This window comes from Corvus brachyrhynchos, unplaced genomic scaffold, assembly GCF_000691975.1.
Source record: "Corvus brachyrhynchos isolate BGI_N302 unplaced genomic scaffold, ASM69197v1 scaffold227, whole genome shotgun sequence".
Classification (NCBI taxonomy): domain Eukaryota; kingdom Metazoa; phylum Chordata; class Aves; order Passeriformes; family Corvidae; genus Corvus; species Corvus brachyrhynchos.
In genome coordinates, this window is record NW_008239290.1 from 1,923,699 (window position 1) to 1,939,005 (window position 15,307).

The 15,307-nt window shown below is 39.9% G+C and overlaps 1 protein-coding gene across 4 annotated transcripts in view; it reads right to left on the reverse strand.

Annotated features, from left to right (window-relative positions):
• ZNF704 (zinc finger protein 704) overlaps positions 1 to 15,307 on the reverse strand; it is a 39,408-nt gene that overhangs the window by 3,993 nt on the left and 20,108 nt on the right. The window contains exons 6-9 of one of the 4 annotated variants that reach the window (XR_001864036.1): positions 14,119 to 14,213; positions 12,392 to 12,490; positions 11,113 to 11,684; positions 1 to 7,291 (exon numbers count right to left, since the gene is read on the reverse strand). The exon at positions 1 to 7,291 is cut by the window's left edge and continues 3,993 nt beyond it. Coding sequence is in view for 1 of the 4 variants with exons in the window: in XM_008638453.2 (XP_008636675.2) it covers positions 11,489 to 11,684; positions 12,392 to 12,490; positions 14,119 to 14,213 (390 nt within the window). In the remaining 3 variants the exon portion in view is untranslated. Of the gene's footprint in view, positions 11,685 to 12,391; positions 12,491 to 14,118; positions 14,214 to 15,307 lie in introns of all 4 variants that reach the window. The other 3 variants (XR_001864034.1, XR_001864035.1, XM_008638453.2) reach the window with 3 other exon arrangements.

The window sequence follows — 15,307 nt, forward strand, 5'->3', positions numbered from 1 at the left end:
GACTCATATGCTGACACAAAGATTTTAACACTTTTTTTAATGCGAAATAACAGCAAAATTCTCAGAAGAGTTTTGGAGGGCCCAAGTCTGTGTGGCTTTGATCCAGCACTAAATTATTTTCAGTGGACTGCAGAGGCTTTTTGAAGAGTTATGGCCAAGGTCCTCTGAATTCTCGAGTTCTCCCCAGCTGCTGGTGCTACAGGGGACTGCGAGAGTTTGACAAAGGTGTGCACGGTGGCATTTTGTGGTTTTGATGTTGTAAGAAAGATAAAATCATCTGCTTCTTATAAGAAACAGTTTTTTTGCTATGTGCAAGTCACTGTCAGTGGAAGCCCCTGATCTAAAGGTGCTGCGCCGGCCCACAGGCTGCCCCCAGAGGGCAGAATCAAACCAGACTGCAAAGGAATAGCATCTACAAGTCCTCCTTCCTAAGCCTTCCTTCAAACATACATGGAAATACAACAACCACCTGGGCCACGGAGCTGTTTCTTGTGCTGACAGAGCACGACCTTGGAGAGGGCCTGCCACTGCTCTTGTTCCTCAGCTGAACATGGACTGAGTTTTCAGAGACACCCAGTGCTTACTACAAAGGTTTTAAGCTTAATTTTCCCTGTAATTCCAAGAGCTGAGCCATGCTGTGCAGCCCTCACGTCTCTGGTAGGATGGACAGGTGCCATCAGTCCATGCTTCTCCTCAGCACAGCTATCACTGATGCGAAGCACAAGGTTTGCACAACACTGGCAGTGCACTTGCCTTGCTCCAGGGACTCCCGGTGGTCCCTGGAAGGACAAATGGCAAGGTGACACATTTGCAGTCCAAGGTGAAAACTATACCCAGGCTATTTGAGCAGCTTTTACCTATGGATGTAGAAATGATCAGAATGTCTGGCAGCCTCTGAAAAGGAACTGGGCTCCCTGGGAGGTGGCCAACTAGGAGCTTTTGCAAGGATGGAGGAATAAAGAGTTTGGTCAAAGTGAAAGTCAAATTGGTCTTTATTTTTCCACATACTCCACAAAATTTAAAAGGACTCTGTGCTGGGGCAGAGTAGACATTCTTTGTTTACAATGGTGGAACTGGCATCTACAAATTAAGATAAACTACGTGCAATAGTGTGAGTGCTGTAAGCTTAACACCAAAACCAGGGGGAAGACGAGTTCATCCACTCACTTAGGAACAAGAGGATTGTCTTTAGGACACTAGTTCCCAAAACTAGTGGGGATAAAGTCAGGAAAAACCAAATGGAAATACTATTTCCAACCTGGCAGTGGGCCTGCAGGTTTGGAGAGGTGCTGTTTAAAGCAGGAAAACCCATACTCTCCTACAGCTTCTGCGGGTGCCTTGTACTGGCATGAGTTCAGCCCCTGCAGAGCCCAGGGGCTCCGCAGGCTGCCCACTGCACAGTGCTGTGCCAGCATGGGGAAAAACACAGCTCCTGGCTGCTTCTGTTAAACTCATTTCCAAACTTCTATGAGCTCTTGGCATTTTAAACTTGCCTGTTAAACAGTTTTACACTTCTTTAAACTAGATAAGGCTATTTTTTTAAACCCTTACCAATTAAACTAATGTAGGTTTTGCATATAAGGAAATCTACTGTCTAGAACTTTGCCTCCTCCTTATTCACATTCCACTTTAAACCGTGATATCCATTAATGTATTGAACTTACAAAATGATAAATAATTTCAGAAGCTATAGTATTTCTCCATGTATCATTAAAAAATGTCTCTGACCCAAAAAGATTAATTACTGTATTTTATGGAACTTGCATTTTTATAAAAGCATCTTAGTTTCATGGTTAATTTCAAGTTAAAACTAGATTAATAAAACCTTTACTGTTTTGTGTATCAAAAATACATGGCCCAGAAAGTGAAAAAAACATATAAAGTGCAATGCAGAGCAACTTAAAGCTCAGTAATTTTATACTGAAGTCAAAGAGGAAATGTTCTGGTTCTAAAAATAATTCAGAAAAAATTGGTTTTTAAAAAAGAAGTTTACTTTATACTCTCTGAAACAAGATTTGATAGGAAACAAAGGAAGAACAATGTATGTGGGCTCTTTTGTGACTGAAGCAAGATAAAAGGATGTGTAGATCTAAATACTGCAGCCTACTGCAAGCAGAATGTATTAGAAATCCCCTACTCATAAAAACTGGCCAACTGGGTTTTTAGTTCCCTACAGCTGCTTACCCTGTGCTAAATTCACTCCCTTTCTATGATGGAAATACTTTTCTTACATGAGATAATATGAATAATAGGGGACAAGAAAACATGCTTGTTTTTTCAGAGAGTTAAAAAACCCCACAGTGCAATTGATGCTGATGGTCCTCTTTCTACAGTTACCTGATGACCCTTTACCTTTTGCCCAGCATTCCCATCACTATTAAATTGATGCTGTAATAAAAAAGAGGACGAAAAACTGCACTAGCAAAGCAGCTGAGGACCTTTCCTATTTGCTACCATGTCTGGGTAAGAAGTGTACCCCGGTTCCCTGTAGCCCAGAGACCTACAGAGGTCATGACTTCCCAGCCCCTTAATGAACCTTGCAGGTCCTGAGACTACTGTGAATAATTCCAGACTGGTTCCAGGGAGGAGCAAGGTCCAGTAAGGTTGTTTTTCATGTCCTTTAATTCCTCCAATATCTGCTTAGCAAAACCACGGTGCAGTTAAGATGTAGTTTTAAGACTCATTGCACGTACAATTATTGATCTAACTCCTCTCTTTTCCATTATATATTTCATTTCATATCAAAATCAATGCCTCCAGCCATAAGTGGAGCTCTCCTGAGCTTGCTGCTGTAGGAGTATGTGCAAGTTCAGGTCCTTAAAGAGACTCCAGACAAGACAGAGTGGGATAAAGACAGTATTACCATGCCTGCCACATGAAAGAGCAGAGGCACAAACCCAGCAGGCCGTAAGCTATCTAGCATTTTATACAGACCTACACTTACAGGACTGGATCAAGCCAGCACAACTCAGGAGACTTCTCTCTGGAAATATCTCTGCTGGGGGTAGAAAGAACTTTTTCAACAGTAGCACAAGCTTATGTCACCATAACCTGCTGTGGAACTACAGTGGGAGGCAAAATGCAGTGGTCTAAATGTAAAAAATGTCAAACCCCATGACTGACCAAGATAATGTCTGGCTCCTTGCAAACGCAGCACTGGATGGTGCCGTGTTAGAAATGCCAAAGGAAAGTCATGGGGCAATGTCCCCTTTATAAAGGTCTACTAATAAAACACTAACTTAGGAAGTCTAAGAGTTGGGTAAGAGTTGGAAAGAGCTTCGTTTACCTGGGGGTCAAACTTGGTTTAGGGCTCAGTGCTGCGTTCCAGAAAATCTTTGGGAAAAACTTGGTTAAAGTTACAGGGCTCGGTGAGAGCCCCCACAGGAGATGCAGCATGGCTCTGGAAGGAGGGAAACAACTATGTCTGATTCAAAGTCTGACAATGCTGTGGCTTACTCAGTGACTTTCTGCAACATAGAAGTTATACCATAGTTTTATTTTAATCACTGAAAAAGAGATTCTCTCTCTTCCAAAGAGTGTTCTGTACTATGAACATGTCACGAATGCATGCAGATAACCAACCTCCCTCAAGCTGGACACAGCAAGGCAGCACTTGAGCCAACATCACACAGATTATGGCGGTGACTCACTTCACACAGGCTGGCTGCCTGGATCCCATACTGAGAAACCCCCTTCTCCCTGGGGCTGGTATCAGTAGGACAATTACAGGCTGAATACCACCTGCCTAACAGCTCCTAAATTTGTCACTAAGTAACACATCCAGAATACTGCCCCTCTGGTATTGCTAGAAACTCTTTCAAGAGCCCTGCACTGTATCCATCCCTCTCACAAAGCCGAATGCACAGTTCTCAAGCCCTCAGAAAGGGAGATTCCCAATTTCACACTCCCAATTCCAGCAGAAAGCTCACAGAGGAAAACCCATGTGCCTTTGTTCTACAACCATTACCTGTGTCAGCAGCCCATGTCAATGAAATCATTCACGGGAATAATTGGAACTCTCCTGAGAAAACCTGTACTGCTTCAAGGGCTCAGCTCATTACAATGAGATCTGCATTCTGCTCTTAATTGTGCAGTAAGACTTTTTATCAGACTTGTAATTTACCAAAAAAGCCCCAAACACCAAAAATCAACCACAGAACTTCTGTAACTGACTGCTTAAGACTACTTTCCTCATACTGGGATCCAAATCTGAGCAATTTTCCTCAGGTCTTGCCTGACTGGAAGAAGCCTCTTTTGACTAACGTCTCTGTGTTTGTACTTTGGCCCTTTGTTAGAAGTCAGTCAATCAGGGAAAGAACCAAACAACCTCTGCTCAACAGACCTGATTATTTCTGTCTTTCAGCTAATTCTGGACTCAGAGCACAAGACAAAAACAGGAAGAGAGATAGACGGGAAGATTATGTGTATTTCATTATTTATCAGCAAAAAAAAACCCCCGAACAGGGGTGAGATAGCCAGATACACTGTACTTGGCAGCCTGTATTACCATCAACCCTGCAGTGCAGATAGAGAGAAGAAATACGTGAGTGGAGCTTTTAGTCTGATCATTCAGATCTTTCTCGTGACTGAACAATGAATCCTCAGTGCAATCTTTTCCTACAATCTTCTGCTTGTATGAACTCTCTACTTAAGCTGGAGCAGATCATGTTGCATGATCTGATTCAAATTGTACAGTATCATGAAGAACTCAATTTTAAAAGTATTTTTTTCAAAATAATACCATTTAAGCCAAATACTGGTAATTTAGGAATGTTTTCACCATCAGAATACAAAAAAAACCCCAAACCAAACCCAAACCTTTGAGAAAATGCAAGAAACAAATCAAAGGAAATTTCAGACTAAACTATCTCTGTAACCAAGGGGAGTAGATTTTTTTCTTTCAATAATCCAGAATTTGTATGGCTTTGTAAAGGTGTTTTAGTTTACTTTTGTCATGTAAAATAACATACCATTAGTCTATGTGATTTACAATTTCCCCCTCCTCCTTTTGGTTCTCAGGAATTCCCAAATCCTGTTTCATAATGTATTATAAACAGTCATAAAATTATACCAACATTATCATTTCAGAGAGGTATTAAGATCCCAGTGCCATAAAAGTCAGTTTTCAGAGAGTGCACATTTGCAGTGATGTACAGACACACATCACTTGTTTCCCTAATTTAGCCCTTTGTAAGTATTGCACCTGGTTAATAAGGCTACTGTCTATTTTCTTCTAATACTAAAAACTACACATAGGCAACATCATTTGTGGCTTAAAAACATAGTATTCCTCAAGTTTTTAAGTAAACTCACTTATTTCCTTGCATACTCAGAGCTCCTATGCCTCCAGTTGCCTGGAGGAGTGTTGAGTGTACAGGGAATTCTGATGGAACAAGAGAAATTTATTTAATATAATCTGCTTATCATGCATCTTTTTTTCAATGTAATCAAGTAAGCTTCTTTGAGCTTGATGTCAAATACACATCTTTTACAAACTTAACCAATGCTTTCACATGATGAAACGTACAGCTGAGCTTGTCTCTTTCTTACCTTCCCTTTTGCAATGCAAAAAATTGTAATAAAAAAAGAATTCTCTAAATTTGTCTGGTCTTCTAAACACAAGATAAACTGCATAAACCCAGGAAAAGGTAGATTGTCTCACAAAGTGTGTATTTCAGACAAAGCTATAGGAGTATCTGCTCTTGCCATGGCCTGATTTCAGAGGAGCTCAAAACTGTGTGCCAAACTTCAGAAACACAAGGAGTCTCATCAAGAAACTCCACAAGTGGAGGTAAACACATACTCGAGTGCTCTGATGAACCGAAGCCTACATTTTATTCTTGTAATACCAGCAGTTCATCATCTGTGCAGTCATACTTCCTAATTTATAGACTATGTGCTCCTCCTCCCTGCAAGATTTGTTGGCATCATTTTAAGAATTAATTACCACAGTTAAACACTGATACTAAAAATTCTGATACGATGTAAATGCTATTTACATTTGTAGGTCCTAATACTGAAGATGCTGATTTTTATTCACTTCAGTATACACATTTGGGAAGCTGCAAAACAGAGTGCCTGGACACAGGAAAAAGGGTTGATAGGAAAAAATTATTATGGATCCAATAGCATTTTTCTGGGTAAAAACAAAGCAAAATTGAGAATTTGCAAAACTTGCAAAATTTCAAAATCCTAGATAGCACGGCTCAAAACCTTGGGTTTACTGAAGCTGATACCTTTGCAGATATAACAAAAAATATGCAGTGACATGTTTTAAGTTCATGTAGAATTAGCCCTTTGCAAAGTGCAACACACAACTCTCCAGGATATCATGCTAACATACTGCTTTTTTGCTTGCTGTAGTCATTTGGTAAGAAGTAATTCAATTATAGACAAAGCATGTTTTGACCAAGCAACTTTATAGACAAGAAGCCTTTATATTTACAGTAGATCCTGAAAAGATTTACACAAATGTATAGATTTACATTAAAATTAGGTTATGGTTCAAGCTAATTTTCTGTATTTTTATATATTTTTTTTTATTCGGAACTTCCTAAGCTACAGCATTAAGATCATGTTCATCGATTAGTGCTTCATTCTAATTTTAAGAATTCAAGTAGTGAAATATTGCTCTTTTAATTTTGCCTAAAATAGAAAAAAAAAAATCATTTTCTTAGCCATCTTCCATTCAAATAAACTTGCATCCTGCCTTTACAGCCCTCTCACATTCCCTGAGGAAATCTCTATTAACTATTTTCTTTTTTCCTGTCTTCCAGAGGCAGTTTTTAACAAACAACAAGTTTTTAGTAACTTTTGTTTATCTGGCCATTGCCATTACACATCACGTACTAATCGATACTGGGTATCACATACTACGATAAGGACTCCAGAATCAAACCTGAATCTCTAAGAGGACTGGCAAACAGTAAATACTAACACTCAAACATTTTAGAATGTTCAAGTCCATCTTTAGATTTTAATTACATAAAGAATTCAGATTTAATGCTGAAAGAGCATTTACATTGCTCATTTTATTTCCCTCAAGGGTGCATTAGAGATCCCACATTCAGATTCAAACACAGGAGAAACATTATAGGTGTTGTGTCCAAAACCACAAGAACACTGGCTTGTTAATAAATTTATCTATTCCCTTCTATTTCATCAACTGAACGAATTCTTGCTGTGAGTGTGAGCAAGCACCAGAGCAACCTGTACTTTCTTCTGCCTGGTGCCATCAGAAACAGGCTGACTTCTGTTCGCAGGGTCTTTCTGCATTGCTGTTACAAGTGGCCTGCGTGAAGCACAAAGAACATGATGAGTGTTTTCTATATTGAGGAATAAACTCAGAAAGTTGCAAGTGAAGACACACACCTCCTTAATTCCTGCATTTGGATAGAAGTGAGAGCACGGTCAGAGGGAAAGCACTGTAGTTCAAGATGGAACGAGCAGTTCAAGTGGGCACTCTCAAGTATAGGTGTACATCGGCTGTTTCGCAATCTTGAAGATTTTCCAGCTCCATATGGATGCAAAGAAAGGCTGCTCCCATCTAGCAGACAGAGAGTGTATTTAAACCCTCAGCTTGATTTCTGCCCATTACTTCCTTCTAGGTATTTTCTAAAGGTACCATAAAACTCTGCTGACTTTACATTAGAATAAAATCTACACTATGATACTTTACAACTGCCTGGTTATTTACCAGAAAAATCCTGACCAATGCAGATTAAAGCCCAAACTCCTTACTGCTCAGTTCCAGTGCTACCACCTCACAGGAAGATTGAATAAAATATAAGATCAAGATGAGACTTTACAAGCGTTTCTGTATCAAAATATTTCTAAGAAAAGGTGCAGCACAACCTTCTCCAGCAGATGCCTCCAACTTTGAACCAACGGAAGGAAGCCTCAGTGGCAACCTCCAACATCTCTGCAAATGGCTAGCAAGCCTCTAATTCCATGCCCTGTTTCTGAGATATGTTCCAACATATACACAGGCAGGAGACGAAAGAAATCACTTTGTATTGCCATTCTTACAGTGATTGTCCCGGATTCTTGACAGGGCCATTTTAGCTGGTCCCAGGCCACAGCAACCAAGAGAAAAAACCATCCCAATGTACTGGATCAGAATGAATGACGAAATAAAATTAGTGCCAAGAACATCTGGGACGTTGCACGGTGCTGGAATCTAACATGCAGGTTCTACAAGAGCCTTTGGCTAAAGCTTTGCCTCCTGTTGTGCTGCTTATCTAGTCATTCTTGTGAAAAATGAAAGGGAGAAGGAATAAAGATGGTGACGTTGGCAATAGCCAATGGCTGCAAGGAACTTGTAGATAGACAGCTAACACTCATACCAGGCTAAGGATCTGGGAAAGTAACTGGACAGACAGGCATTCTGCTCAGCTTATTCACACAAGCAGGGCTGACCTGCCAACAGGTACATGCTAGGTGATGACTGGTATTGGTTAAAAGTGTAAACTTGCAAATTGGAACAGAAGACGTTTTACTCACTTTGCATCTTGTATATCCTGCTGCATTTGTGCAAGGCACTAGAGAATCAGGCACATTGTTTTGTGTGGAAACCGTTTTATGACTAATGATCTGAGTTTTAATGTTCAATAGCCTCATAGAGGAGCAGCTGGAGCACAGTCAACATTAAAAATTGCCATTAAAATTTCCCACTTCTAAAATTATCTCATTTTCCAGATCTTTTGAGGGATGGGGTGGATGGGGAACTGGGAAATAGTTTTGTTCTAACATGAAAACTCCTAAGGAATATTTGGGATCAATACAGTTTATCTCCACTCTGATACTGATGTTGGCAATTTTTGTTACCAACATCAATACTATTAACAATAACACAGATCCTTACATTTTTATATCAAGTTCTGGCTCTTGACATAGATAAATCCACGTCCAAATCCCTGTAGCACATAGAGACTGCATGATGTTCAGGACTTCTCTGGGGGGCCAGAGACAATGACCTACCTCCCACAGAGAAACTGAAAACCGGAACTGGCATGTAGTAAAGACAGTGAATGACCAGAGCCTGAAGGCTAGCTCTTCCTCAGGAGATCAAAGAAATCTGACTGTTTTGGAGAAGTCGGTGCAGAAGTGTGAGATAAATCAGGAGTCAGGACAGAGACACAGCCCAAAGCAACACAGAAGCAAGAGACTGAAAAAATGGAAGAGATTACTCCAGACTATGATCAGTACTGCCAGCAGAAGGAAGGCTCTGTTCTTGCTGGCTGTGTGAGGATCACAAAGGGGATCTCAGCAGGTGCTGAACTGCTTGTGCAACATGAATTAATTGGAGTTCAAAGCACAAAGCAACTGCAGAACACTTTGCGCAGGGCCAGGCAGCCGGGCCGTCGCGCTATTTCCGGCCTTGGTTCAGGCATGGTACCTCGACAAGTGCCTATGTATGAATCAAAATGCCACAGCCACAAGATCCAAGACTGATTTAATAAAGCACTGATTAAAGGTTGTGTAAAAATACTGGTAATTTAACTTTGTCCTGGCAGGATTTATCAATACCTTCTGTTCTCTGCCTTGTTAACACCATCTTTCTCTCCTGTTTTAATGGTTTGTGGCTTTAGTCCCTTATGTAATCCATATCCAATTTGTATCAGAGGGCAATCTGGTCTGGCAACAAAACCATTCTTCTGTGCAGAAATTTATAAAGAATAATCTTATTACAATAATCTGTAAAGTGCCCTCGGGAAAGGTGCTCACAATGCCATGACATTACAGAAATCATATACAATCTGATACATTATTTTCAAAAAAATCCTCCAAAGCAAAAAGGAGGTGAACAACAAATATATAGGCAAATACTGTTAGTCCAACAACAGTCAAATTAATTACGGAATGCTTTATAGTCTTGGAGTGCTTGTAAAAATGGGAGGCAGGGAACAAATTGGCAGGAGTATCTTGGGAAAGTCCCAAATTTTTAAAGTTCTATCAAAGTAAGTACACCATCAGCAAGCCCAGTGTTTGAAGATAAAATGTCAATGAATTACTATGAGGTATTTTACTCTGGAAATTGAAAAAATACAACACGTAAAGAAAACCCACGTTTTACTAAGAGGAAAGAAGATAATACAGTGTCTATGTATCTCCACTGACTCTTAGTGTCTTTTTTTTTCTATTTGTAAAGAAAACAATCTTTCTTCTCCCTGGTCATTTCAGATTTTATATACACATATAAAACTATACAATATATATAGTTTTACACGTATATACACATACACACATACAAAAATACTCATAAACACTCGTGTATATATCTAAAGGTCTTACTGGATTTCAGAGTCTTTTTTTTTTTAATGACTTAGAGAACACAATTGGGCAAAAAAATCAAGTAATTGCATGCATGCAAGCGTATCTTGCCACTTGTGCATGTAAATTACACAATTTGTAAATAACTGCAGAAATAGCACGCTCAAATTAGGCACCTGATTGCCCAATTAACTTGTTCACAGAGAATCAGATGATAACCTTCAGTAGCTCCTATTATAGCTTCTTCTTTTCAGTACTACCTTATGGAATCCACGGTGTGTATTCCAAACAACTGCATTGTTATTTTGTGCTTTTACACAGACACAAGCAGTGCTGCACACTTAATAAAGCTATCAAGTGAACTTTGGACCAGATTTTAGAAAGTTGTTTAGATACTTAAAAGTCCTGTTGTGAGAATGAGCCAGCTTAGACAATCAAAAAAAAAAAAAAAAGTAGAAAAAGATTTGGTCTAATTTCAGTTAGTTCAAATGCTATGAAAAAAAATAACCTGGGCATTTGTGGCCCTTCATGCCTCTATTAATAGACAAAGTTTTGCTTCTGTGTCTTTGATTTTTTTAAGGTGTCTTGTTTTCTTTAACAGGCAAGTATTATTTCGCCATATACATTCATTTCCTAGTAAATCCTTCCTTTATTTTTTCATTGAAATAATCATTAATTAACAGGATTTTATACAAGTGGACACAGAACACCAGGCTGCCGCATTCCAGTGTATACTTCCTAATGGACAGAGAAACTGAAGTACCCAAATCAATCCAAGTACTGCAAGTAGAGAAACTTGTTAATTCATATATCAAAATGAGTTAAGAAATGGTCTTTTACCACAAATATGTTGCTCCTTTGCTGTTGTACTTCTTTTTCTGAGATGATGTTGTGGGAAGGGGGTATTTTCTTTTCTCTACCAATTTTTTGCTTCAAATCAATCTTAGTAGCTTTCAAAGTAAAAGCTGAACAAACCATTATCTTAACAACAATCTCTCAAATAAGAGAAAGGGAAGCAAAAGCAGAACTGCTGGGCTGGATCGTGTCCCTGAATTAGGTATTACAGATAATCCTAGTGGCTGCATTTACGAGTTCTTCACAGGCCTCCTGCAGCAACAGCTGTGCTGGTCCAACTGTTCACCCCCCCTCAGAAAGGGGAGAATAGTAAGAAAAGCTACTGGAGCCCCCTTGTATTCTTGCGGGTTTCAATCAAGCATCACCGATTTCTTCCCTCAAACTTCTCGTGACAGTATCTGCTGGTGACTTGCCATTGCTGCTCTTCTTCCTCCAGAGGATCAAAATCCAATTTGGTACTTAAATTACTTTGTTCCACTCCACTGGTCTGTGCCTCGTTTAAACATCTTCCTGGAATGCTGCTTGTCCTTCTTGCAAAATCAGACTTTGCTTTTCTCCTATAAACAAACAAATGAAAATCCCAACTCTTCCCCACGTCCCCTTTTCAAAAATATAATCATGATCATTTGTATCAGGAGAATTATTTAGCAGTCTCCAGTCTTAGTACAGCTTTTGTTGAGAAAACTGTAGCTTATATGACTCTAAAGTGTTTATTAGAAAGCTTTCAAAAAGAGATCTTCGTTTCAGGAAAAGAAAAATTGTTCAGTTTAGCAAATACAGATGTTCACAGCAGAGACTGAAATGGTTAAAAATGATCCTAGGGAGCAAGCAGCTCAGAGTTAGCAAAATAATCAACTTTTTCCTTTTCTTTACAGAAGAACACTAATAGCTGCTCTGGTTTCCAAACCTACTGAGACAGATTTTGTTGTGTGGTCTTGGCTTTGCTGTTTTTTTTTTTTTTTTTTTTTTTTTTTTTTTTTTTTTTTTTTTTTTTTTTTTCTCTATTGCTCCACACAGGTTTTAGTTAGTGCTTCTCCTTGGCTACAAGTGCTTCATTTTGAAATACAAAGCTCTAAAAAAAAAAACCAACCAAAAAACCCCAACCAAAAAAACTCAAAACCACCCCAAAAAACCAAAACCCCCAACACCACATCACTGGAGGGGAAAATGGGAAGTGATACAGTGCAGCTGCAGCAATCTGGTTCTGCTGTTGTCCTCCCCCTCCCCAAATTGTCTGCATAATTTCAATCGTTAGTCGATGAACCTTTGGCAGGCTTTCTTCCATCGGCAGGCAGTGCACCACATATCTCTGTTCTCCATCCCATAGACCTTCCGACACTTTTTCCCCTCCCCTCTAGGCTTCCTGTCAGAGAGAAAGGGAAGCTCGTTAACAAGATGCTTTAGTAGTTTTGCTTTTCACTCTAAGACCAGGATAGCAAACTCAATGGCGTGCAGGAGGCAGAGAACCCTGGGTCTTTTGCAGGATTTGGGCTGTTTTTGTGCCAGCTGGGAGCTGATGAAGCGACAGACATATGTATGGCCACGACCCCACCACTCACAGGGACCAGGCCTTCTCCTTGCCCCGCTTCCACAGCCTCTGCAGCGAGCTGCTGAGCCTGCTCCTATGCTCCTGGGATGATCCCAGGAACATACAGTCCTGACTTTAGCCAGCAACTAAACCTGGACTAGATAAATTATACTTCAGCCACATGAAGTGCCAAGCCATAATGGGCAGTCATAGCTGTTCCACAGTACAGGCTAGGCCAGGTCAGGCTAAAGTGCTGCAGAGCTGTGGTGAAAATATTTGGCATAGCTCAGAGCAGCACACCTTGACCACCAGCAGGTCACAGCAATGACAAAGGGAAGAAAAGCTACCAGCTCCTAACCTTGCTGGTCCTTCCTGCACAGTTTGCTCTGAGCTTATCGACTGAAAAACAGCAAAGTGAGTGGAAGGTTTTAATCCTTGCTCTCACTTGCAGCACATTCTTGTGTGCACCTTCTCTGTTGTCCCCAAAGCCAGCAAGGTCGGCAGCACCTGCTTTTAAAGCTGTAAAAACTGTCCTGTTTTCCATCTTTCAACCACACTCAAAAGATCACAAGTTCAGAAAATGATCCAAGTAACTGTTAAAATGGAATTTTTTTTATTCAACACACCGCAAGCCAGCAAACCTGAGGAGCAATGCTTCACCAAGCAGTCCAACGTTCACTACAGCAATGCCACCTGTCCCGGCATCTTTAAATAAAGTAACTGTACCAACAGAACAGTTTAATCCCTGTTTTACATGTTGCATGGCACGCATGGGAATTGCCTGATGATTCCTCTCTTGCATACCCACACATTTTCTGATTACTGAACATTAATTAATGGGCACAATCCATGAACTGGGAAGATCCCAAGTTTGGTTTGTAGCATATGCAATGATCTGAGAGTCATGAAGAAAATGAAAAGCATGAAATCTTCTTGTCTCATTTTAGGCTACAGTCACCTTTAGAACTATGAGAAATAAGGAGTTTCTTTACTGGAAGAAATTCAGCATTACAGTTTCATTTTTTACATAACTTTTTTGAACACTTTAAAAGTAGATTCTGATCAAATATCAGTTAGATTTAATGGAAATTAATGCATCTTATGTCTAGGAAGACAAGGCATAAAAAGCTTTGCCTTGATCTAATTTATTGTAGGACAGGGTTCTTTATAATTCCTTTGAAGCCAAATACCATTCTGACTGAAGGGTGATAAACATATAAGACAGTCCAGCCGTTCAGGGAAAAGTGCAAAGCCAGACAGTGCAGCTGAACTTTACCTTTGATGGTAGCAAAAATAGGTTCTGAACGCTTACTTTGAAGAGTTCCAGCAAGAACCTGCCTGAGAACTGCAATGAGGGCTGATGGTGGGCTTTTTCTGTTTCTCTGGCCACTGTGATCTTATTTACTGAATGCCCTCCAGGTTGGGAGGCTGTGGTGTGTCAGCAGCAGCTAATGGTCCCATACCTCAAGCCAAATGCTACTCTAGGCGGTGATGAAAGAACTGTGTGGGACTGTTTCTGCTCTCCACTCCCTGCAGGACGATTATGGGTTGGTGAGACCTGTCAATACAGACAAAAAAGCTGCTTATGAAGAACATATACATATGAATGCAGTATAAATTCTTTTTCCCAGAAAATGCAAATTATGATGCATGGTGGCAAGGACACCCAGGAAAAGTGACTATATAATATACAAACATAATTAAACTATAAGTTTATTTAGCATTAGAAACATTGCATTAGGTTATGTTTGTTTCCCTGTATTTCCAGTCATCCTCCTACAGCAAACCAAAATACAGATCAGCATCACTGCAGGTTTTGGAAAAGACAAGAAACATATTAATTCTTATTTAAAAACTCTGAATAGTTCTTAGAAAAACCTTCTCCAATTTAAGCAAAGAAAATGACTGGAAAAATAAACTCTGTCCTGTGCTGAGACCAATACCAATAATCTCCTATGAAATAAAGGGATTTCACTTGTTACTCCTGTCTGTGACTTGGTACTCTTTGTGCAGAGACACCTTTGGAGAAGAGGGTTTGTTGAAGAGCACTTACAACGTGGCCCCTCGAGGTTTAACAGGCAGGGAGTGCAATGTTGCCCTTCTGATCAAAGTTTCTAACAAGATGTATCTCCTCACTCTGCGCAGTAAACCTTCTCAGCAGGTGTCCTCTTTGTGAATGTTTCCAAAGAAAGGGTGTAGTTTGGTCTTCTGAGACTTCCCAAAGAAGTCCCCTACATGAGCAAGGGGCTTGGCAACATCATTCAAGCAATCACAGGACATAAAGCTTGGCCTTAAATAATACCTAAATTATTTTAATATGGTCTTATTTTGCTCCTGTGTGAAGGCCACAACCACTGTACATCTAAAACACCAGAAAAAAATTCTGAACGCTAATTTTTTTGTTGTATATTGAATGCAGCAAGCTTCATTTGGGCATCTAGTGTACAGTAAGCCTCCTGCCGCCAGGAACTGCAGATATGGTCATAGCTCTCTGCACTGCAATGACTTTTCCCTCCTGCCCTTTTGAAGTCCTACAATATTTGGAAGAGAGGGAACTGACTGACTTCACTTGAAGAGAATTACTGTACGTGCTTTGATTTTTGATACAAAGTCAATTTTAAAGCTACTCCATAGTAGCAAAAAACTAATGCT